This window comes from Hemiscyllium ocellatum, chromosome 13 (genome assembly GCF_020745735.1).
Source record: "Hemiscyllium ocellatum isolate sHemOce1 chromosome 13, sHemOce1.pat.X.cur, whole genome shotgun sequence".
NCBI classification, from domain to species: Eukaryota; Metazoa; Chordata; class Chondrichthyes; order Orectolobiformes; family Hemiscylliidae; genus Hemiscyllium; species Hemiscyllium ocellatum.
In genome coordinates, this window is record NC_083413.1 from 27,185,622 (window position 1) to 27,208,394 (window position 22,773).

The following is a 22,773-nucleotide window of genomic DNA, read 5'->3' on the forward strand; positions in this document are numbered from 1 at the left end:
ATGAGAATGCCTTACTGATAGTTAAGAAAGGCTGCAAGCCAGTGTCTGACTCGACTGAAAAACAATGAAATGATACATGATAATGGAAGTAGTTTGGTGCAAATGATGAAATTCATGCCAAGTCACTCAGTCCTACATTGACCTGACAAGGCCTATTTATTGATTCGCGCTCTCCTTCAACAGCCAATTTCTCTGATATTATGTCTCTGTGATCTATTAATAAGAAAAATAAAGATTTATCCAGAGCTTCATTACTTAAGCATTGAACACAGAACAGTGCAACAATAGGAACAGGCCCTTTCTTCCAACGAGTCTACGCCAATTGTGATGCCATTCTAAACTAATCTCATCTATCTGTACATGGTCAGTATCACTCTATGCCTTGCCTGTTCATATGTCTGTCTAAATTGTCAGAATCCTCCAGAGAATTTCACATCCAGAGAGTTAATTTTGAACATCAGATAATTAACCAACAACTGGTGTCAGAGGAAACAAGGACATATCACCTTAGTCAGGCAGATCATCAACCAAGTTGGTATTGACAATGGATAAGTGATCTCTCAATTTTGTGAGCTGCAGAAGGATATGAGATGGTGAGAATTCTTAAGGGGACAGGTGATCAGTATGTATGAAGATTTCTACGCTGAAGGTATTGCCCATTTTCCACTGCATGATGAATAAACAATTATGTGTTGGAATCCACCATTCAGATGAGTTAAATCTTCATCTTTGATGTGGAACTCCTGTAACACTGAGCTACTTAATATTGCCATTTATTGATGCTTAACCTAATAGCATCCTTCTAAGCTTTAATAATTGTGTTTCTGTGAACATTTTCCCTCCTCAGTAATACCCTTACACACAATTGCATGGTATGTCTACTTAATATCTGCTCTGAAACAGGATTTGTCTGGGACAATGTTTAAGCCGTAGGTCTGTAATTCAGTGCATGCAATGGCATCTCACATTTTTCACATCCAACTGCATGTGCATGCCAGAGCATAAGGGGCCTAAAATCAGTTTGGTGTAGCTAATAATCTCGTGATTAATCTTGTCTTGTTTGTTCCTCAGTCTCAACACATTATTTTCTGCTTGTTTCTCATTTCAAATGAAACTTTTCTTTTGTAAAACATTCCAGTGTGTGGGAAGCCGAGAATAAAACCATCATCAATCCAACCTAAAATAGCACAGGGCCGAGCTGTATCAAAAGGAGCCTTACCATGGATCACAATGTTGTCGAAGAATGGCATTCCTTTCTGTGGTGGGTCATTAATTGGTGAGTGAAACAAACTTTGTTGCATTATTTTGAGCATTCTCTCTGCAGGACTAAGCTGATCAGACACAAATAGATTACCCTTCAGTAACTGACTCCTGATGTGTAGGTTGTTACTCATACAAACATATAAACTGGGATCAGGAGTATGCTATTCAGCCCCTCATGTTGGCTCTCCATTCAATAAGATCATGGCTGATCTGAGTTTGGCTTCAACTCCTTTTTCCGGCCTACCCCAAAACCCCGTGAACTCCCTTGTTAGTCAAGAATTTATCAACCTCTGCCTTAAAAAATATTCAATAACCTCATCTCCACAGCTCCCTGGGGAAGAGAATTCTGAAGACTCACAAGTTTCTGAGAGCGTTCTCCTCTATCTTAAATGGGAAACACCTTATTTTTAAATTGTGTCTCCAAGTTCTAGTCTCTCCCACAAGGGGAAACATTCTTTCAGCCTCCACTCTGTATTGGCCTCTCAGCATCCTTTATGTCTCAATAAGACCACCTTCCCCCCCACCCCCTGCAATTTCAGGAATCAGTCAGGAGAATCTTCTCTGAACTGCATCTAAGACACTTATATCTTTCCTTGAATAAGGAGACCAACACTGCACGTTCTTCTTAAGATATGGTTCATCAACACTGTATACAACTACAGTACACATTGAATTGAATTGAATTTATTGTCACGTGTACCGAGGCACAGTGAAAGGATTTGTCTAGCGAGCAGTACAGGCAGATGACATAGTTAAATAGCATAGATAGTAAATAATAGGTAAACAGCAGCAAAAACAAAAACACAGGTACAGGCAAATGTTAAGAATCTGTGAGTTCATTCAGTATTCTAAAAACAGCAGGACAGAAACTGTTGCAAAACTAGTGCATGTATTCAGGCTTCTGTACCTTCTCCCCGATGGTAGAGGTTGTAGAAAAACATTGCCAGGTGGGATGCTGGCAGCCTTTCCTTATCAGATGGCCTGGTAGATGGATTCTATAGGTGGGAGGTTGGCCTTTGTGATTATCCACACTGAGTTCACCAGCCTCTGTAACTGTCGCTGATCTTGAATGGTACAGTTGCCATACCATCCAGTGATACCTCCAGACAGAATGCTCTCTATGGCGCACCTGTTAAAGTTGGCAAAGGTATTTGCCATCGTGGCAAATTTCCTCAGCTGCCTGAGGAAGAAGAGGTGTTGTTTGGCCTTTGTAACCAGTGCGTCCACAGGAAGAGTCCAAGAAAGCTTGTTGTGGGTGACCACTCCCAAGAGCTTGACACACTCCACTCATTCCACCTCTGTGCTGTTAATGTGTAGGGGGGCATGAGTAACATTCTACTGAAAATCAATAATGAGTTCCTTGGTTCTCCTGGTATTGAGAGCTAGGTTGTTCTCAGTGCATCATTTTTCCAGGTCTTCCACCTCCCGTCTGTAGTCTGATTCATTGCCATCTGAGATTTGACTGACTATGGTGGTGTCATCAGCGAACTTGCAAATGGCATTAGTCTGGTATTTGGTGACGCAGTCATGGATAGACAGTGAGTACAGAAGGAGGCTGAATATGCACCCCTGGGTGGCTCCAGTGTTGAGTGTTAGTGAGGATGAAATATTGTCCCCAATCTTCACTGATTGTGGCCTTTGGGTCAGGAAACTGAGGATCCAGTTGCAGAAAGTGGGGATTAGTCCGAGATCACTAAGTTTAGTAATCAGTCTCAAGGGGATAATAGTGTTGAAGGCTGAACTGTAGTCAATGAGTAGGATTCCTACATAGCTGTTCGTGGTGTCAAAATGTTCTTGAAGGAGTGATGGCAAGTGTTATCACATCTGACGTGAATCTGTTGGTTTGATAGGCAAATTGGAGTGGGTGAAGAGTAGTGGGGAGGCTGGAGTTGATTAATGCCATTATCAGCCTTTCAAAGCACTTCATGGACACCAAAATTAGGGCCACTGTGCGGTAGTCATTGAGACATGCTGCATGAGCCTTCTTAGGCACAGGGATAATGTTGGCCCTCTTGAAATAAGCAGGGAAAGTGGCCTACTGCAGGGAGAGGTTGAAGATGTCCAAGAAGACCTCTGCCAGTTGATTTGTACATGCTCTGAGTGCACGGCCTGATACTCCGTCTGGTCCCAGTGCTTCCCTTGGATTCACACGAAAGAAAACTGATCTGACTTCTGACTCAGTGACTGTTCAATAGGTTCGTGAAAACTTGTCGGAATAGGTGTTACTTCTCCGCCGAAATTCTGCTCAAAGTGAACATAGAAGGGTTATCTGGGAGGGTTATGTCATCGTTTGCTTTCTTGCACTGTCTCTTTTTAGAACCTGTGATGTCATTCAGTCCTTGCCATAGTCGCCGGGTGTCTGTCTGGATCTCTAGTTTGGATCAGTATTGGTTCTTCACTGTCTTAATGGCTCTGCGAAGGTCATACTTGGATTCCTTATACCTGAGTGGGTCTCCTGATCTGAAGGCCTCATGCCTGGTTTTTAGCAGGTTCTATATGTCCTGATTCATCCAGTGTTTCCTGTTGAGGAACACCCGGATTGACCTCCTCGGTGTGCAGTCTTCCACATTCCTGTTTTTATATTCCATTCTTCTTGAAATAAATGGGCAACATTATATTTGCTTTCCAAATTAGTTTTTTTTTCAATGCTTTGCAACTTCTTATGATTCATGTACCAGGAAACCAGATCCCAGTGCAATATAACATTCTGATATTACTCACCATTTAAATAGTGCGCTGCTGTCATATTCTTCCTGCCAAATGAACACATTCACAATTGCTTCATCATGCTGTATTTGGCAAAGTTTTGCCAACTGACTTAACCTGATTTGGCTATTTTCTTGATATTGGAGAGTGACTCCATTACAATGAAAATGTTGAAAGATGTCAGGAATCCAAAGTACCATCCTTGGGCTCAGCACTTCTTATTTCTGTGGAGTGGGATTGGGGAAGAGCTGGGATTTATTTTGGGTGGTTCATGGATGCAGATGACTACATATGTGTCTAATTGCCTTCACTGAAATGCAAGTTCAGAGTGCCTGGTATCTAAAACCTGGAGTGTGGAGGTTAGACTAGATAAGAATAATGTTCTCATTGCATTTATTTTGGATGCCCTGGGTAATCTCTTTGGAGATTTGAAGATTGTCCCCAGCTAAACACCTTGGATGAGGGAGTGTCAGGGATCTTTTGGGGAGAAAAATCAGGTGACCTTTGAGACAATTGTGTGAGAGTGACTGGTGTGTAAAGAGGGCGCAAGCCCTTTGGAAGAGTCCAACTTTGAAAACCTGCGAAAAACTGTCTAGAAAGGTGAACAAGCTTGAGTATTACCCTGAGGGAGGACTCAGCAGCACCCAAAGGACAATGTGAGTGGAGAACCCTAAGACAGGCAGTCGGTAGCACCAAGAGGAGCATGGGTGTGTGGACAACCCTGATTCAGGCAGTCAGCAGCACTTTCTCTAACACTTAGTGTTTGTGGAGAACTCTTAGACAGGCAGTTGACAGCAACTACAGGGAGCAAGTGAGTGGAGGACTGAGCCAAGCAGTCAACAGTACCTAGAGAAGAAGGTGAAAGGAGGACACCACTTTCACAGTTAGCAATACCTTGAGGAGAAGATGAGAGGTCATAAATGATCATGGCACCATGGTACAGGAAATCAATCAAATTGGGGTACAGAAAGGAATGTGTTGGTGTAGGAGAATGTACAGTGAGAGGAATTGACACCATTCTGTGCAGCAAAGAGCATGTGTCCAGGCAGCTGTGATGTCCAACACTACCCAAAAAGTGTATTCACATTACATTATTGAACCATAGTAGCATTTCTTAAATCTTTATGTTCCAACATTTTATATTCAGGACACTGTATCTGCAATTACATTGTTTCTTCCAGTTAAATAAATAATCTTAACATTAAACAATTGCAACAAAAGACTCCATACGAATCATCTCATATTCCAAATTTTAAATTTCTCAATGAATGTTGGTGGATTGTGTTTAGCATGTGTTAGGCTTTCCTTGTTTTAATGCCTAACATCATCTTCAACGTGTTGAACAGCCAACAATATTTCCAAAGTGTCTTTTCTATGGTAGGCTACTACTTTTCTTAAATGTACTGAATCTCTGTAACCGCCACAACCTGTTTTACTGGACTCAACTGTTAAATATGTTTTATCAGTCTTGACTCTCCTGTGCACATCATCTCTAGCTATTGTAGTACATCCAGGTGGATTTCTACAGATTACCTCATACTTTCTCAGCAATCTTACAAGATCCTCCCTTGCTGTCTTTTCTTTAAATATAAGCGCACAATATCTAATTGTTTCTATATAGCTAAAGGAATTCTAAGAGGTTCACTTTGAGCATCATCTATCTCTCTTTCTACATCACTCTTATTGTCTCTGTCACCTCCACAATTTTTAACACCTGACACATTTTCTCCCCCTTATCTTCTTCCCTTTTCAATAAGCTTATGATTCTTTTCCCTATAATCAGGAGTATTCATCACCTAAGTCACATTACTAACCATTCTGTACTACTTTATATGAGCTACTAAACTTCATTTTAAGAAGTTCATTTTGTAATGGCTAGAACACTAATACTTCATCTCCTGGATTTGGGGACTCTCTGGAAGCAAATCTTGTGAATATTCATGACAGTATGCCATAATCATGGTTTTAAAACAGTTTTGTTCCAGATCCTCAACTTCTGCGGTTCTTTGTTTTATTATCATGGTTTTGACAGTCTGATGGTATCTCTCCAAAACTCCCCTGTGATTGCAGATGGTACACAGATGATTATAATTGGTTTAAACTCAAAGTACTAATGATTTCCTGATAAGCTTGAGATATAAAGCTGGTATCCTGATCAAACCATACCTCAGTTGGTATCCATAACTAGTAAATAAAACTATTAACTTTTCAACTACTACTACCCTACACTAAAGAAATATCATCTGGGAATTGAGTTGTCTTACTCATAATTGTAAGGATACAATGATGTCCTGCTTTTATTTTTGGTAATGGTCTGCACAATCCATTAATACTCAACTAAATGGTTCTTCAAAAACTAGTACAGGTATCAAAGTGGGTTAACTACATGGTGAGATTTTCCTACCTCTTGGTATGTATAATAATTTTACTGAACAGCACGACCTCTTATGAAGTCTTGGCCATGCATGTTTATTGATGTCGGTATTTTCTATATTTCTATACATCCTGCTATTGGTACTTCATACCTACCCCCAATTTCTCCTTATGATATCTGGGTGATATCACTATATGATGAATAACCATCCAATCTTAATCTGCAGGTCTTTGAGAATGTCTCCACTTGCTCATTTGAATTCTGCATTTAATATAACATCACTCTGGAGCTCCTTCAGCCTCAGCCTCAAGTGAAAAGTGTCTGTCAAGATTTGGTCATCCATCAACTGAGGCTGACCTCCCAAATCAGTCGGGAGGTTTGGGCATTGTCAATCCTGAACAATGACAAGATGTTCTACTACACCGAACATTAGATAGAGTAGCACTCCCTTAGACAGGATTCTAAGGACAAGTACCCCCTGTAGTTTGATTATTGGAGCTGTTGTTACTGTGATAGTTGTTTAGAGTGGAACTGATGTAAAATGACAATATAGTGACAAATGTGAGTTTGTATTTCTAATGATGTGTGATCTTTTCCGTCTATGTGTCCTCAGAAGTTTTTCTTTTCCACTTCCTTGCTATTATGTGGAATATGAAGAGCTATTTGAGCTGTCAGTGATTGAACTGGTACACAGGTGGGCTTTAAATATGATATTGACAACAGAAATATTGGAGTGTCATAGAAGTGACAAATACTTCTGCTACTGGTGAGTGCATGATAATGTCATGAGCACTGCACCAGAGGAATGCGGTGCATTCATACTAAAGTGAACAGCAGATCATTTTGTGAGAAAACCTGCTACAGCTCACAGAGAGAAACTCTCTATGATATTCCCCAAAATTGACAGCCTCTTTTTTGGTAAACATGATGTGGAGGTGCTGGTGTTGGACTGGGATGGACAAAGTAAAAAGTCACACACACCAGGTTATGGTCCAACAAGTTTATTTGGAAGCACGAGCTTTTGGATACAGGCAGACTCTAACCTCATACCTTTAATGCATTATCTGAGCTGAGATGTCACCTTTTTTTGATAAAACATCAAGTTATCTCAAGAATGTGACTTAAAAGAAGTTCTGTGATTTACATATTGAGAAACTGAAACCTGCAATCCATTCTAAAAGATGAAAGACTTAACAGCAATCTAGGTTTGTTCAGTGTGTCACTTCAGTTGCATGGCACTGTAATCTTTTGCTATAAATTCTATGTCTTATAGTTCTGTTCCACAGCTACCTGATAAAAGAGCTGCGGTCCAAAAGCTAGTGCTTCCAAACAAACCTGTTCGTTGGTTTATGGTGTTGTGTGATTTTTTTACTTTTCTTGGTAAATATCAGTCGATATTCTTATTCATCTTTATAAGGATGGGGAATTAGAAGTAGCGTGATGGTATCAGTGTGATGGAATGAGTTTTGCTGAGCATTTTGTTACTATATGGCACTGTGTGCTGGAGAAGGAGTTTGATATTTTTCACAATAACAAAAATGTAAGTAATTCGTTGTAATTATTGCACCTAATACTCTATTTTTGCTTGTTCTGTAGGGCAGATGTGGATCATAACTGCAGCCCATTGTCTTCATCCTCCATATGACCCTGACAACCCAAATCTAAGCAACTTTCAACATATTAACATCACGTCATTTAAAGTTATCTTAGGTTAGTATTTACACATTATAAGGCCTGCTCATATCTGGACATGACAAGATGACTCAGACAGGCACCAGTGAGTGTCCTGGGCTACTGCCTGGTGTTATCCACAGTAAAGTGAGGGAGAGAGGTATCTTTAAAACTCCTACTCAGTTGGTGCAGATTATTCTGAACTATAACAGATATTAAACTTTGGTTCTGTATTCAGTTTTGAAGAATGAAAGGATTCCTAATTGCAACATATAAGATTCTTAGGAGGCGTGACAGGGTAGATGCGGAATAATTTGCTCCCCTGTTGGGACAGTCTTTGGATCAGAAAGCATAATGTTAATGTAAATGGTCACCCATTTAAGACAGAGAATAGGAAGGGTTTTTTTCTATAAAGTGGGCAGTGAATCTGTGGAATTCTTTACCACAGAGGGCTGGGACATTAACGGCACCTCAAGCAACCTACTTGGGCTACAAGGTTGACAAGACCCAGGTACACCTGTTGGCAGATAAAGTTAGAGCGATCAAAGGTTGCCCAGTTCACATGCCTATACCAGAGCTTCGGTCTTTTCTTGGGCTGATGAATTAGTAAAGAAAGTTTATACATTACCTGGCCTCCATACCTTTGCATCAACTCCTAAAAACGGGTCAGCTTTGAAAATGGTCATGTAGCCAACCTTCAGGGAAGTGAAGAAACAGCTATCATCCTCGAAGGTGTTGGTATTTCATGATCCCAAGATTATGATCTATTATTGACTTGCGATGCCTCCCCATATGGCATTGGGGTAGTATTAGCTCATAGCTGGCCCAGTGGAGAGGAATGCCCAATAGCATATGCATCCAGGGCATTAGCTAATGCAAAGCATAAATATGCCAAGATAAAGAAAGAAACTTTGGCAGTCATATTTAGAGTCAGAAAGTTCCACCATTATCTTTATGGACATAAATTTATAATAATAATGGACCACAAACCCCCACTCGGTCTACTTAAAGAGGACAAAGCAGTGCTAACCATAGCTTTAGCTAAATTCAGTAGTGGGCTTATAATTACTCTCCATTCAGTCATTATCTGAACACTCCCAGCAAGATCTCGCAAAGCACGCAGTCATGTGATTTCTTGTAAGAATTGTTAAAGAAAATCTTCAAATCCCACAGCTCCTGGTATTTCCACAAAATTTAAAGTTGAGTTTTTCTGCAATCTTTCAAATCTGAAGTCGCCTGAGGTATAATAAATTTGAAGCATCTTCATGAAATCTGGACATATCTGGAAATTTTGACTTGCTTTGTATGCAGTACATGCCTGGACATTTTCCTCACGTTGATGGGTTGATGAGTGTTGTAGTTATATTGGGGCAGCTTGGCTAGAAACACAGTACGTTCTGGACACAGTCTTCAGTACTATCGCTGAAGTGTTGTCACAGTCCATCACCTTGGCAAATTCCAGTGCCTTCAGCAATCTCCTGATACCACATTAAATGTATCAAATTAGCCAAAAATTGGCACCTGTGATGCCTGAGATCTTGGAGAGTCTGAGATTGACAACCACTTGGCATTTCCAATTTAGGAATGGTAAAGTTTTGGAAATTTTCAGGGCTGGTAACCCAGAGGGTGGACTAATGCTCCAAAGATAAAATCTCCAATCTGTCATTGGATACTGATGAAATTTACACAAAACTCACTGGTATTGTGAAATTTGAGGAGGTAGCATTAAGTTTCAAAAGCACATAGACGAGTAGGTAGAATGATGGACTCCTGGTGAAGGGAGTCAATACAGAGAAGTGTGAATTACGTGACTTCTTGTTAAGAAAAACAAGGACAGAGAATATAAAGTAACTCTAAAGAAGGTACAGGAATAGAGAGACCTGGGGTGTAAAGAGGTAAAGTTGCCATTGTTCCAGAGGACTGTAAGGCTGCTCTCTCATCAAACAGAAATGACGAGTGATTATTTAACCTGAGGGTCACAACACTACAGGAAAGGGGCAAGGTTGAACCTTTGTGGTAACCCCAGCCAACACAGGAGTTGAACCGTCACTGCTGGTGTTCCTTTGGCATTGCAAACCAGCTGTCCAACCAACTGAGCTAACTGATCCTCAGTGACCCCCACTGTGACAGCTGTGTAATTAGGAAAATGTTTCTGAAACCTTTATGTAAAAAAGATTAATCTGATTGTACCTGGACAAAATGCAAATAATATTGCTTCTACAATTCTATGTAACTGTAGATTATACAGAGCTTAGAGACATATACAGATATGTGAAAGAATTCCCATTTAACAGCACACAAAATTCATTGGCACCTCGTTATGAGAATGTAAATTTGGTATTGACTGGAATAAAAGCTGAAAAACACAGAAAATGAGCTGTCTCTGAATGCCATTGTTTTATATACAGTATGATTAGTTTTGATGTAGATCAACCAATGAATGAATCACAAACACCCTAGATAGGGAGACCCCATCTTGAACACAGAAATGAAAAGCTTTCTCCAGGCAAAGTGAGGAAGAGAGAGAGTCACAATCATCTCAAAACTGTTAGTAGCTTACTGTAAAATAACTGCAAATAAAAGTGCCACGTTAATAGAATGAGAAGCCAAGAGTCTTCTCTCTCCCAAAATCTATTAGAAAACACTAAACACACAACTGCAGAAGCCATCAAAACTGTAGGGACCTAACATCAAGTGGTAACTTCTTTGCTACATCAACGAGGAACTCAAGCAATTGGGCCTAATGATCTACTGAGGCTTCCTTATAAACATTCTTTTGTTTTATTGGTTATTCTTTTAATCTCAATGTCTGTAATTTCTTGTTAACAACGATAGCTCTCTGTTCTTAAAGAACCTTTAATAATAACTTGAGTATCAAACTTTTAACCGGTTTAAACAAAAGCTTGACTGCTGATCTGCTTTGATTCAAATCGTACAATTGAAAGGGGGACTTAATAAACAATGTTAATCAAGGTCACTGACCACATGGAGTATCTATGGTATCTGCAACCTCGGATAGGTATTGCAAATGATAGGACAGGTAGCAACAGTGATTAATAAAGCATGCAACATCCTAGGTTTTATGAAAGTGGGTGTAAAATACAAAAGCAAAGGCAGGTAATTACACATATATCAGTCCTTCTGGTGCTGTTTCCGGTATGCCATCCTGCATTCTCTATTGATCTCAGGGTTGAAATCCTTACTTGATCATAATAGTAGATTGGTAAAAATGTCGGGTGTTAATATTACACTCTCCGGTTGAATACGATTTTACTGCTCCTGATGGCCAACAGCAACTTATGATTTTGCTCGGCCTTGAGATACTAGATCTATACAATGTCTGTACGTTTACCATACTGGTATCCTCAACATGAAGACGGAACTTTGTGCGGTGGTCACTCTTGCCGATACTGTCATGGACAGTAGACTGGTGGGAATGAGGTCCTGTATGTTTTTTGTCTCCTGTAAGTTCTCTCAGAATTTGCCATAGACCAGTCTAGCAGCTATGTCCTTTAGGACCTGACCGGCTTGGTCAGATGTGGTGCTGCCCAGTCACTCTTGGTGATAGACATTGAAGTCCCCACCCAGAGTGCATTCTGCAACTGTGCTACATTCAGTACTTCCTGAAGTGTTGTTCCACATGAAGGAGCACTGGTTCATCAGCTGATGAAGGCTGTTTATGATAATTAGGAGAAAATTTCCTTGCCCATGTTTGATCTGATGTAATGAGCCTTCATTGGTTCTGGTGTCAATTTTGAGGATTGCCAGGGTACCTCCCAACAACCAAGCTACTGTGCCACAGTCACTACTGCTTCTATACTGTTGGTAGAACAAGACATATTCAAGAATGATGATGGTGATGTCTGGAACATTGTCTACAAGGTACAATTTTATGATTCTTTGAGAGAGCTCTCCCAATTTTGTCACAACCCTCCAGATGGCGGTAAAGAGGACTTTGCAGGCTCAGAAGGGGTGGGAAAAACACTTGTCATTGGTTAACATTGTTGTGGGGCTGGAAACACTTGAAGGTCAGCCAAGTAAGGACAGCGGATTTCCTTTCATAAAGAACATTAATGAACCAGATCTTGAACTAGTTTATTTTGAAATTATGATTTACATATAAACTGTAATTTTCTTTTAGAGCGAGGAAGGACTATTACACATTAATTGTGTTAAATTGGGGATTAACTAGGCATTTACTTGTGGTCCAATAACTGGCAATCAAACAAAAAAAAGTAGTTGCTGGGCTAGGTGTATTCCTGTGCTATGTAACAAATTGTGTAAAGATTAACTGAAGATCTATCCTTCACCATCAGGCTTTCTTGAAGATTAAACAGAATTCAGTTTAGTGAATAGTAAGTTTTAAGAAAAAGAGTTATTCAATACCATTCAAAGTGTTTCTATTAATGCCTCTACAACTAAAAATTCCAGTTTAGCTTAATTTTTGGAGCCTCCACAAAGGCCCAATCCTAAGCATAACAAGTGGAAATTTACCTTGGTCAGCATTCACATTGGAAATGTTGTCAGGTTTCTGGCTGGGGCTTCCTTGTAGCACACGTGATTCCAACATCAATTTGTGCTTGATGTTCTGTGATCAATTTGTTGATTTTGTTGAGATTGGGAGAATTGTAGTAGAAAAAACCAGCACAATCAAGTGGAAATTTCAGAACGTGATTTACTTCAGATTGGGATCCATGGATTGTGCTTATTTTCTCTGACTTCCCGGCCTCTCTGTTTCAGGGAGGCAGAAAACGTTGAGAAAAGAAGAAACAGAACAAGTGTTTCGTGCTAAAAGAATTATCTCTCACCCTTGTTACAATGGCTCAACCTTTGAATTTGACATTGCGTTGTTGGAACTCCCACATAAAGTGCAAATAACAGACTATGTGATGCCAATCTGTCTACCAGAGAAGTCCTTCTCAACTTTACATACAGGTACATTGGGAATATCTTATAAATAAACCTGAGGCCATTGCAGTTGTGTTCAATTCTCTCTTGGCACAATTGTCACTAATGTCCAACAGCTGGGATATTGATAAGGAGGGAACTCACCCTAGCCTGCATGGGTGGGCCCCTGTCCTGTTCCATTTAACTCAGCAGGATCAGGGGACAATGAATGAGCTTCTGAAGGTCAAATTTTGGACCACATGTAGTTTGCACAGCCAACCAACTGTGTCCTTCTTTTGGGTGACAGTCGCTGATGGCCATGACCCTCAGGAGGCTGACTGTCTGGAAGGGCATTGTTGGAGGCAAGCAGAAACGGGAAGCTCAGTCGGCTGAGAAGAAGGCCCAGAGAAAACAGAGGCAAGCAAATTGTACACCCTCTCAACCCACTGTCTCCCTCTGCACTAAATATGGCAGAGACTGCCATGCCGTATAGGGGCTCCTGAACAACACCAGGTCTTGCTTAAGCCAGGGTTGATTACAATGGCACAAACCATCATCTTAGGAAACACATGGTTGGCTCTCTGCCGATATTATCTTCAAGGAGTTGATAAAAATAAAAAATTGATGTTAGGTTTTCAGTAAGACTGTGCAGACCTAGATAAGGTTTATTTAAACTTAGGGTTAATGGGATATGGAATTTGGGGAGGGAGACTTTGTTAAGCATTTTCAAGAAATGGATAATTTTGTTGATGCAACTAAAACAGAAATTGCTGGAAAAACTCAGCAGATCTGGCAGCATTCTGTGAAGAGAAAATTGAGTTAATGTTCCAGTCCAGTGATTTTTCTTCAGAATGGGTATTCTGTGAACGTGTTTAATTTAGATTCATTTAGAGTTGTGGCACAAGTGATTAATCCATAGGATTGTAACTATCCTGCCCTGGATCTATGACAGCAGTTCCTTCACAGCTGCTGAGTCAAAATCTGGAACACTGTCCCTAACAGCACTGTGACTGTACCTTCACCACATGGGTTGAAGCCGTTGAAGAAGGCAGCTATTAGCAATTAGAGATGGGTGACAAATTATAAGTCAGTGACACCAACATCCTGTGAATTAATTAATAAAAGGAAAATGAGTGTGATGCTAATGTGACCCATGTATTTGAAAGTTGGAATTTATTTGCTATTTTGGTCCTAACTGTTAATTACCATAGTCTGAACCTGCCTCAGGCTATTTTATTCAATGACCAGCAGATGTAACACTGAATAGCTACAGGATTTGGAGATGCCAGTGTTGGACTGGGGTGTACAAAGTTAAAAATCACACAACACCAGGTTTCAGTCCAACAGGTTTAATTGGAAGCACACCCGATTTACAACCACCTGATGAAGGAGCAGTGCTCCAAAAGCTAGTGCTTCCATTTAAACCTGTTGGACTATAACCTGGTGTTGCATGATTTTTAACTGAATAGATACAGGTTTTTTGAACAGGTTATGTGTAACCATGTTATGGCCTCCACAAAGATTCTAACATTTTAAACAAATACACAGATTTCCTAGTGACCCATACGAATTACTGAAGGATAACATCTCATGTTTTAAAACTTTTATTCTAACAAACTAAATCAATATAAGGCAAATACTAAATGGATACCTAATGCATACAGTAAAAAAAAGATGCTTTTGCATTGTTATATAACAATCGACATGTATCACAACTGCAAGTGTCCAGCACATGTTGAGTGAACTAGTGATTAATATAGCTAATGTATCCCCCTTTTAATTTGCAATGATTAAGTTGAAGCAAATCAGCAGTCAATCATTTGTTTAACAGGTTAAAAATTTGTATATTAAAAGTTATTCCTGAAGGTACCTTAACAATAAAAAGGTAAAGTGAGAATGAGAAATTACTGTTGCCAAGATTGGAAAAGTAGCAAGAAGACAAAAGAGTAGTTAGAAGAAAAATCTCTGAATAAGTCTGCATGGTATAACCCTGGGGCTTGTGGCTTATGTTCCCCATCACTGAAGCAAAAGGATCAACATTCAGCAGCTGTGATGGTTTCTGTAGTTGGTTAGTTGATATTTCTTTATAAATGTGTATCTATAGCAGAATGTGTAGCAGAATGCAGGACAGAAGAAAATTCCTGGCTTCAGCTGTGTAAGCATGGTACTTTCAGCTGCACAGTTACTTTACAGAAGACCAAAAGGTATTTCAAGATCTTGCTCTCTCTCTTTCTCTGTCTTGCCTCTTCTGTCTGCCGAGAGAGGGGTATTCTTCCTAATGGTACAATATGCAGAAATGTTCTTTGTTTAAGTAGCTTGTGTTTTAAATTGTTCTTAATGGCCACTTTAACCAGGTGGTCCATGCAATAAACTAAGTCATGTTCCAGGTAAAGCACTGGCATTCTGGCCACAGCTCAGCAGCCACCGATGGTTTTGTTCGATTGAACTTATATTTTCACAATGAGTCAAAGAATATTATTAACTCCTGAACAATATTGTGCCTTTCTATAGTGATACAGTCAGGTGCCTTACTGCAACCAAGTGTCCTTGCCCAGACCAGTTAAATTATCCTTTTCTTAAGAAATGTGGGGATTAAATGTACATCCTGGTTTAATGATGACACAGAAGTAGGTGGATGCATCAGTTGTGGGAGATGCTTCAATGGGATTTGCAGAGACTAAACCAGAGAATATAAATATGGAATATAAGGTGGAAAAATGTGAGGTTTTCTACTTCAATAAGAAAAAAAAACAGAAAAATGGAATATTTCTTAAATAGTGAGAAGCTGAGAAGTGTTGAACTTTAAAGGTACTTAATAAGTTGATGAGTCACAGAAAGTTAACATGAGGCAAACAAGCACCTGATGAAGGAGTGGCGCTCCGAAAGCTAGTGTGCTTCCAATTAAACCTGCTGGACTATAGCCCGGTGTCGTGTGATTTTTAACTGAGGTAAACAAGCAATTAAGAAGATAAATGCCACAATAGTCTTTCTTGCAAGAAGATTTGATAAAGGAGTATTTTTTTTACTGAATTTATGTAGAATAAAAATAAAAAATCACCAGGTCTGAAAGTATTTGTGGAGAGAGAAACAGAGTTAATTTCAAGTCCATTAGGACTCCACTCATGACATTGCTTCCTGATAATTGGCTAAAATTAAAATGTACAATGGAAGCAGAGTCCTTGTATATTTTCAAGGTAGAGGCGAATAGATTCTCAATAAGAAAATGGGTAAAAGATTATCGGGGGAGAGGAGAATTCCGATTTTAACTTACAATCAGTTCAGCCATGATCATATCAAATGATGCACCAGGCTTGAATGGCTGAGCGTCGAAACTGTGATGCTGGAAAAGCACAGCAGGTCAGGCAGCATCTGAGGAGCAGGAGAGTCAACATTTCGGGTGGCCTACTCTTGCTCCTTGTTTGTATGGTCAGATGTATCTCTTTCTTAATCAGGCATTTACTGTTGGGAGACAGCATTAGTACAAGATGAAGTGAACAACATATCATGCAGCATTAATGAGCACTAGCACCTCTTAGAGGTGCTAATCAGTTCCTTAAAGATTGTCTGGGCAGCCATTCTATGCATAAGCTTTTGTTATTTCTCTAGATATAATCTTACACTAAATGTGGGCTAAACTATCATAGGAGCTTATGCCCCCAATATTGTTATAAGAGGCCTTTTTTGTATTCAGTCATGAGATGGAAGCATCATTGGCTGGATCAGGGTTCACTGCCAATCCCTCATTGCCCGAGAGAAGGTGGTGTCTTCTTGAACAGTTGCACTCAATTTGGCGAAGGTACCCGACAACTCTGTTAGGAGGGAGTTATCGGATTTTGATCCAGCAACACTAAAGGAATGGCGATATACTTCCAAGAGTTTACAATGGTGGGGCTCCCGTATACCTTCAGCTCTTGTCCTTCTGGATGGTAGTGGCTGTGAGTTTGGACGCTGCTGTCTAAGGAGCCTTCGTGAATTTTTGCAGTGCCTCTTATAGATAGTATTTATTGTTGCTGCAACCATCAGTGTGAAGGGAATGAACGTTGAAGGTGGTGAATGAAGAGCCAATCAAGTGGTCTGCTTTGACGTGGATGGTTCTGTGTTTTTTGATTGTTAGTGGAATAATTCAGTCCAGCTAGATGGGAGATATTATCTGATCAATCTACTACAGAAATATTATTACACATTCTGGAGCAAGTGGGTATTGAAACAAATGGCTGAGAGGCAGGGACACTATCATGGAGCCAAAGATGCCCCAAGATGTGTGTGAGTAGATTTTGACTGCAGAGCCTAAAGGCAGTTTTCTAGTTGTCTCCCCAGGTTATTGGAGCCATTACTGACAATTCCAAACATCTCAACAGGATACTCCAAACATCAAGCATTGAGAAACCAGCTGGTCTATCATCCCATGATTTGTATATTCCAGCAAATGTGACTTTCTGGGAATTACATGCCACTCAAAACTGCGGCGAGCATTCTGCACAGCATCCAGAGCCCGTAGAGCACCTACAGCAGCTCTACTGTTGCATTTATTAAAATGGTCTCAACTCTCATTCGGGATTAATGTTGAAACTGCCCCAATTTGTACTGTTGAATAGGAAATGTCCTTGAAGTTGCTGTGTTCTGAATACTAACATTTTCCATTGTTTTGTTTCAAAGGCGATATGGTGATAGTCAGTGGATGGGGAAAACAGTTCCTGCATTCAATTCCCGAAACTCTGATGGAGGTGAGTTTTCTATTGGCAAGTTACTGAACAGCATTCTAACTTAGTGTAGCTGTCACTGTCTGACCCTTGCTATGTAAGCCTCATTATCTGACCCTCACTGTGTGACCCTTACTATCTGACCCTCTCTGTGTGACCCTTACTGTCTGACGCTCTCTGTGTGACCCTCACCTGCAAATTCCTGCCCAAGTCACTCACCATCTGAGCTGGAAATGTACCGCCTTCCTTCAGTGTCACTTCCTTCCTGCAACTCCCTCCCTAATGGTGTTATGGGTCCAACATCATTAAATAGACTGTAACGGTTCAGGAAAAGTGCTCAACATCACCTTCTCAAGAGCGGCTAGCACAAAGTGCTAACTTACAATTCACTATAAATGAAATTCCACCCGATTGTAAAATGTTCCCATACACACAAAGAGGCAAGACATAAGTATTATGGCTGTGAAAGGAACACAAGTGATAGTCAATGAAACACAGTTCTAGCACAGACCAAATTGCAGGCTTCAATAAGATCTTTCCCGTCAGTTTCCACTTGTTTTTAACTCTTTTATAAGGTCAGGAGGTCACACAGACGAATTAGTGACTTCACATTCAACATGTGGGGTTCCCCCCTTTTGGTATCTCCGAAAGTTTTTTTCCCCTTTTTAGTTGAAAGAGGCAATTTGTCGAGGTAAAGAGAGAGTAGCTAGCTGCTCAGGAATTCATCTTACTTTTCCACTTACAGAAAGGAGAAACAGATGATTTCTTCTTCACAGGCTGCATATTGCTGTTGTCCAAACACCCAAGCAGTAGACTCTTGTCCAAGAGGGCAAGCAGCATCAGAGGAAAAGGGGAGTCAAGTTTCATGTCGCACTGATGAAAGGTTCCAACCTGAAACATCGACATCCTTTCTCCTCTGATGCTGCTTAATCTGCTGTGTTTTTTCCAGCTTCACTCTTTATCCACTTGACTCTCCAGCATCTGCAGTTCTCACTCTCTCCAAGCCTCTTGTCCAAGAACCATTCAAGAAGCTATTACTATGCTGAGTACTCCTGACCACACACAACTGGTCCTGTTGAAAAGACAGTCAAAATTCTGTCACAGGGCAAAAGTGCCCCGGACACTCACTCACAGAACTGAAGAATCCAACAAATATCCCCAGTGCTTGAATAAGGCCACCTTGTAAATGCAGCATAGAATAACTTCCAGTAAACAAAGCTATGTCTTCTTCCAGTTTCTCAGTTTAAAGCAGTATTTTCCCACTTTTAAATCCACAGTGCAAAAGAATAGTCTTTTTTCCATAAATTCCCTATAATCTCTATTCAAAATAGTAATTTTTATACCTAAACTTATAAACATACAATTCTGCTTTCCTTATATTCTCACCAGCTGGAGAAACCAACTGGCTTGACTTGATTTCTGTGAATTTCCAGACTATCATAATAATTTTGGAACATTTCTGCATCATCAATATTTAGCAGATGTTTCTGGATTGAGCCAGACATATGGGGTGAATCTACCACATTGTTTTAATTAGGCCTCCTGCGAGCCAAAAACCTCTGTGAAGCAAATTGAGATTACCAACATGCCGCATCATTTAACAGTGCAGCTGAAATCCTGATTATTTTCATTCCTTGTATATCACAATTGGCATTCATTGCATCCATTCCCAGGTACTGCAACCTAACAGTAAAAAGCTCAATATGCTCTTTATTGGAAGGAGTCATTTTTGAAGGTGATGGATGTGGGCGCCACTAATTGTCATAACTCAGAAGTGGCGCATTAGAAATCAAGCCCGACTATTCCTGGAATCTTCACAAAAACAAAAGTTTGTAAGAAATATGCAAAATCTCCAAACTACTTGATTTGCAGACCTAGGCTGATGGAAAGCATTGTCCAGATTTCTATACTTAATAAAATTGCTATTTATTACAGGTCATTATGTTTATTACAGTAAATAATTAAAGTAAATTAAGCAAAGTCTACAAATTAAAACTAAATCTCTTATAAACTCCTCCCTATGCACGTGCAGATATGCAACAGAAACAGGGAAAAAAGGGAGCAGAGAGAACACTGAGAAAAAGGTTCAATAGTCTTTGTTCATAAGATCTGTTGGACTGGATTTTGTTAATGTGAAAGTTTCTTCTCAAACTTCCTTTTTCCAAATGCTTCTGTTGGTTTGTAAGAGGCACAGGGTGGCTGTTTCATTTGTGAAATATCTCCGCCACACCCCATTCAGAGTCACACAACTTGTGGCATGTGCTGACTAAGAAGTAAGAGCCAAACTAGGCCATTCAGCCCATTGAGTCTGCTCTGCCATTCAATGAGATCATGACTGATCTGATAATTCTCAACTTCTCTGAATTTCCCCAGAATCCTTGAATCCCTTACTGATTAAAAATCTGTGTATCTCAGCCTTGAAGATACTTAATAACTCAGCATTGGCAGTAAAGAATTCCACAAATTCACTAACCTCTGAGAGGGAAAATTCTTTCCTTAGCTCTGCTTTAAAGGTGTGAGCCTTTATTCTGAGATTATGCTATCTGATCCTAGATTCTACACCAACCTGTCAAGTCCCTGAAGAGTCTTCTTTGCTAAAATTGTTTGCCTCTTATTCTTCTATGTTCCGACAAGTACAGACCCAATCTACTCAACCTCTCCTTACAAGACAGTCCCTCCATACATGGTATCAGCCTCGTGTACCTTCTCTGGACTGCCTCCCATGCCAGTGTATCTTTCCTTAGATAAGGGGTCCAAAATTGTTCACAATATTTTAGCTGTGATCTGATTAGTGTTTTGCATAGTTTTAGCAAAACCCCTCTACTTTTACACTCCAATCTCTTGAAATAAGGCCAACATTCAAGTTCCCTTCCATTGTAACTGCTGAACTTGTATGCTAACTTTTTGTGATTCTGTACCCTTCTTCTATTTAAATAAAATTCAGCTCTTCTATTATTCCTGATAAAGTGCATAACCTCACATTTTCCCACATGGAATTCCATCTGCCAGGCCTTTGCCCACTAACTTAAGCTCTCTAGATCACTCTGCAGACTCTTTATGTGATCCTCACCAGTTGTGACCTATTTTTGTGTAATCTGCAAACTTAGCAATGGTTCATTAACTTTCTTCATCCAAGTCACTAATGATTATAAATAATTTTGATCTCCAGCACTATTCTGCTAAAGGAAATATATCTTAATTTTCTTCTGGTTTGAAGTGGTTTACTGCAGAGAACTGTGAGATAGACAGTATATTGAGGCTGGTGCAGATCTACTGATACCTCTTCTGGTCTCACTATCTTCTCTCTGTATGCAGACCTTTGTCATTACTAATCAGTCCCTAGTCCACAAACCAATCAGCTTCATTTGTAAACACCCCATCAGTTCTAATTAATTGATTAACTCAAACTATCCTTGTTTTTTGTTTAGATTGAGATTCCTATTGTGGACCATGACAAATGCAAGCATGTTTACTCTCAGCTTGGGAGACAAGTAACAGACGATATGATCTGTGCAGGTCTGAAGCAAGGTAAGCACTATTCCTTGCATCCATTCCGATGACGTTAGATGCCACAACTATTCATTACTAGGCGGACGGGTTTGTTTGAGTGCATCTCTTAGCAATGAGCACTTGTGCACATGTCTCATAGCACTGTGTGTGCGACTTATATTTGTGTGTGTGTGTTGCATAGCAGGGTGCCTGTCTCACAGCAGCATTTGTGTGTGCGTTTACATCACCTAGCAGTGAGTGTGTGTATATCCATTCATTCACACTATATTTAGCAAAGCAGTGCCACATTATCATCAAGTAGAATTCATGCACTATGCCTTTTAGCCCACAGCACTGATATCAATTCTAACTAGCTATGCCAGCCCACCTTACAATTCAGTTTGGGCACCTCACACCACCTCAGTCATCAAATCCTCAGAGCTCCTTTGTGATGGAGAATTGGGGAATGACCCTGAATAAGTGTCCCAACAAACTCTTAAGGTATATCTTCCAAACTATAAACCCTGATCTTTCACTCCTATTTCTGTTAGAAGAATTTCATTTTACTTGTCATCATCTTCTTAAATTACTCATTTAATAACATGTAATATTTGCTAAAACTGAGAAACCATGAAGATAAGGAACATTTCATGATACAGTTATCCCATGCAATCAGCAAATCATGGGAGTAGGCTTCCAAATCATGAACGATTTAGAAGTTGTTCCTATTTGAGATAGGGGTGAGAATCAGAAGACACAAATTTAAAGTAATTGGCAAAAGAATCAAACACTACATAAGAAGAAACTATTTTATGCAGTGAGTGACTTGTATCTAAAAATATACCCTGTCTTAGAGTGTGATAGTTGCAGAGTTAGGTGTGTTCTTTTTAACAGAATTGGATAAACACTTGATGATAAGGCAATAACGAAGTGTAGGGAGAATGAAATCAGATAAATCACCCTTCTCAAGAGCCCTTACAGAGACAAATGGCCTTTTTCTTTGCTGTAACTATCCAATGATGACCTGTGTGAATTTAATTGCCTTTGCTGATAATTCCAGGTGGGAGTGATGCTTGCCAAGGAGATTCTGGGGGCCCAATGGTGGCGCTCGATAATAAGAAAAATCGCTGGTTCCTGGTAGGGACGGTCTCGTGGGGAGATGGCTGTGGAGAGGACAACAGATATGGGGTTTATTCCGATGTCAGGAAAAGCCTGGAGTGGATCCACAACGTGACAAAAGTCAAGAACTTTTGATAAATTTTAGGGACCAAGAACTTCAAAAATATCAAGTTGTTTTCAATGATTTTTACTGCAACTTTGAATGAGTACAATAATCTACTGTAAAAATTTAATTCATTTGGGTAAGTTATATAACTATAACATCAAAATTCAGCAACACATTTCTGTCTAAGACATGAAGATGATCAGAAACATTCATCATGGTATGAATCTGCTCTTTTAATAAAGGAAGCATTTTAGCTTTACCATATGTTCTGACTTTTACTTATGGTCCCCACCATCCAGCCACCATCAAATTCACCAGCCTCCACAATCTTCTCTATGCCAACATTGAAGGCTCCCATCAACAGATCTAGGATTAAGGAGCACATCAACCAGACAGCAACAAGAACAGGAAATGGTTACACTGCTCTTCAGTTTCTCATTTCATCAATCACATGGTGA

General features: G+C 39.9%; 1 protein-coding gene across 1 annotated transcript; it reads left to right on the forward strand.

The window, feature by feature from the left end:
- Positions 1-598: 598 nt before the first annotated feature.
- Positions 599-22,454, forward strand: LOC132821826 (mannan-binding lectin serine protease 1-like). Its single transcript, XM_060834668.1, has 6 exons — positions 599-649; positions 1,139-1,276; positions 7,940-8,053; positions 17,558-17,625; positions 21,030-21,129; positions 22,151-22,454. The coding sequence occupies exons 1-6, from the start codon at positions 625-627 to the stop codon at positions 22,342-22,344; spliced, it is 639 nt and encodes a 212-aa protein (XP_060690651.1). The 5' UTR covers positions 599-624; the 3' UTR covers positions 22,345-22,454.
- The last annotated feature ends 319 nt before the right edge of the window (positions 22,455-22,773 follow it).

What these genes read in the sequence shown, in the direction of transcription:
- LOC132821826 (XM_060834668.1), top strand. Translation starts at nt 625, where the DNA reads ATGTATGAAGATTTCTACGCTGAAG. An exon ending in TGAAGATTTCTACGCTGAAG is followed by an intron (nt 650 to 1,138) that starts GTATTGCCCATT and finishes AAAACATTCCAG; the next exon opens with TGTGTGGGAAGCCGAGAATA. An exon ending in GTCATTTAAAGTTATCTTAG is followed by an intron (nt 8,054 to 17,557) that starts GTTAGTATTTAC and finishes TTTGTTTCAAAG; the next exon opens with GCGATATGGTGATAGTCAGT.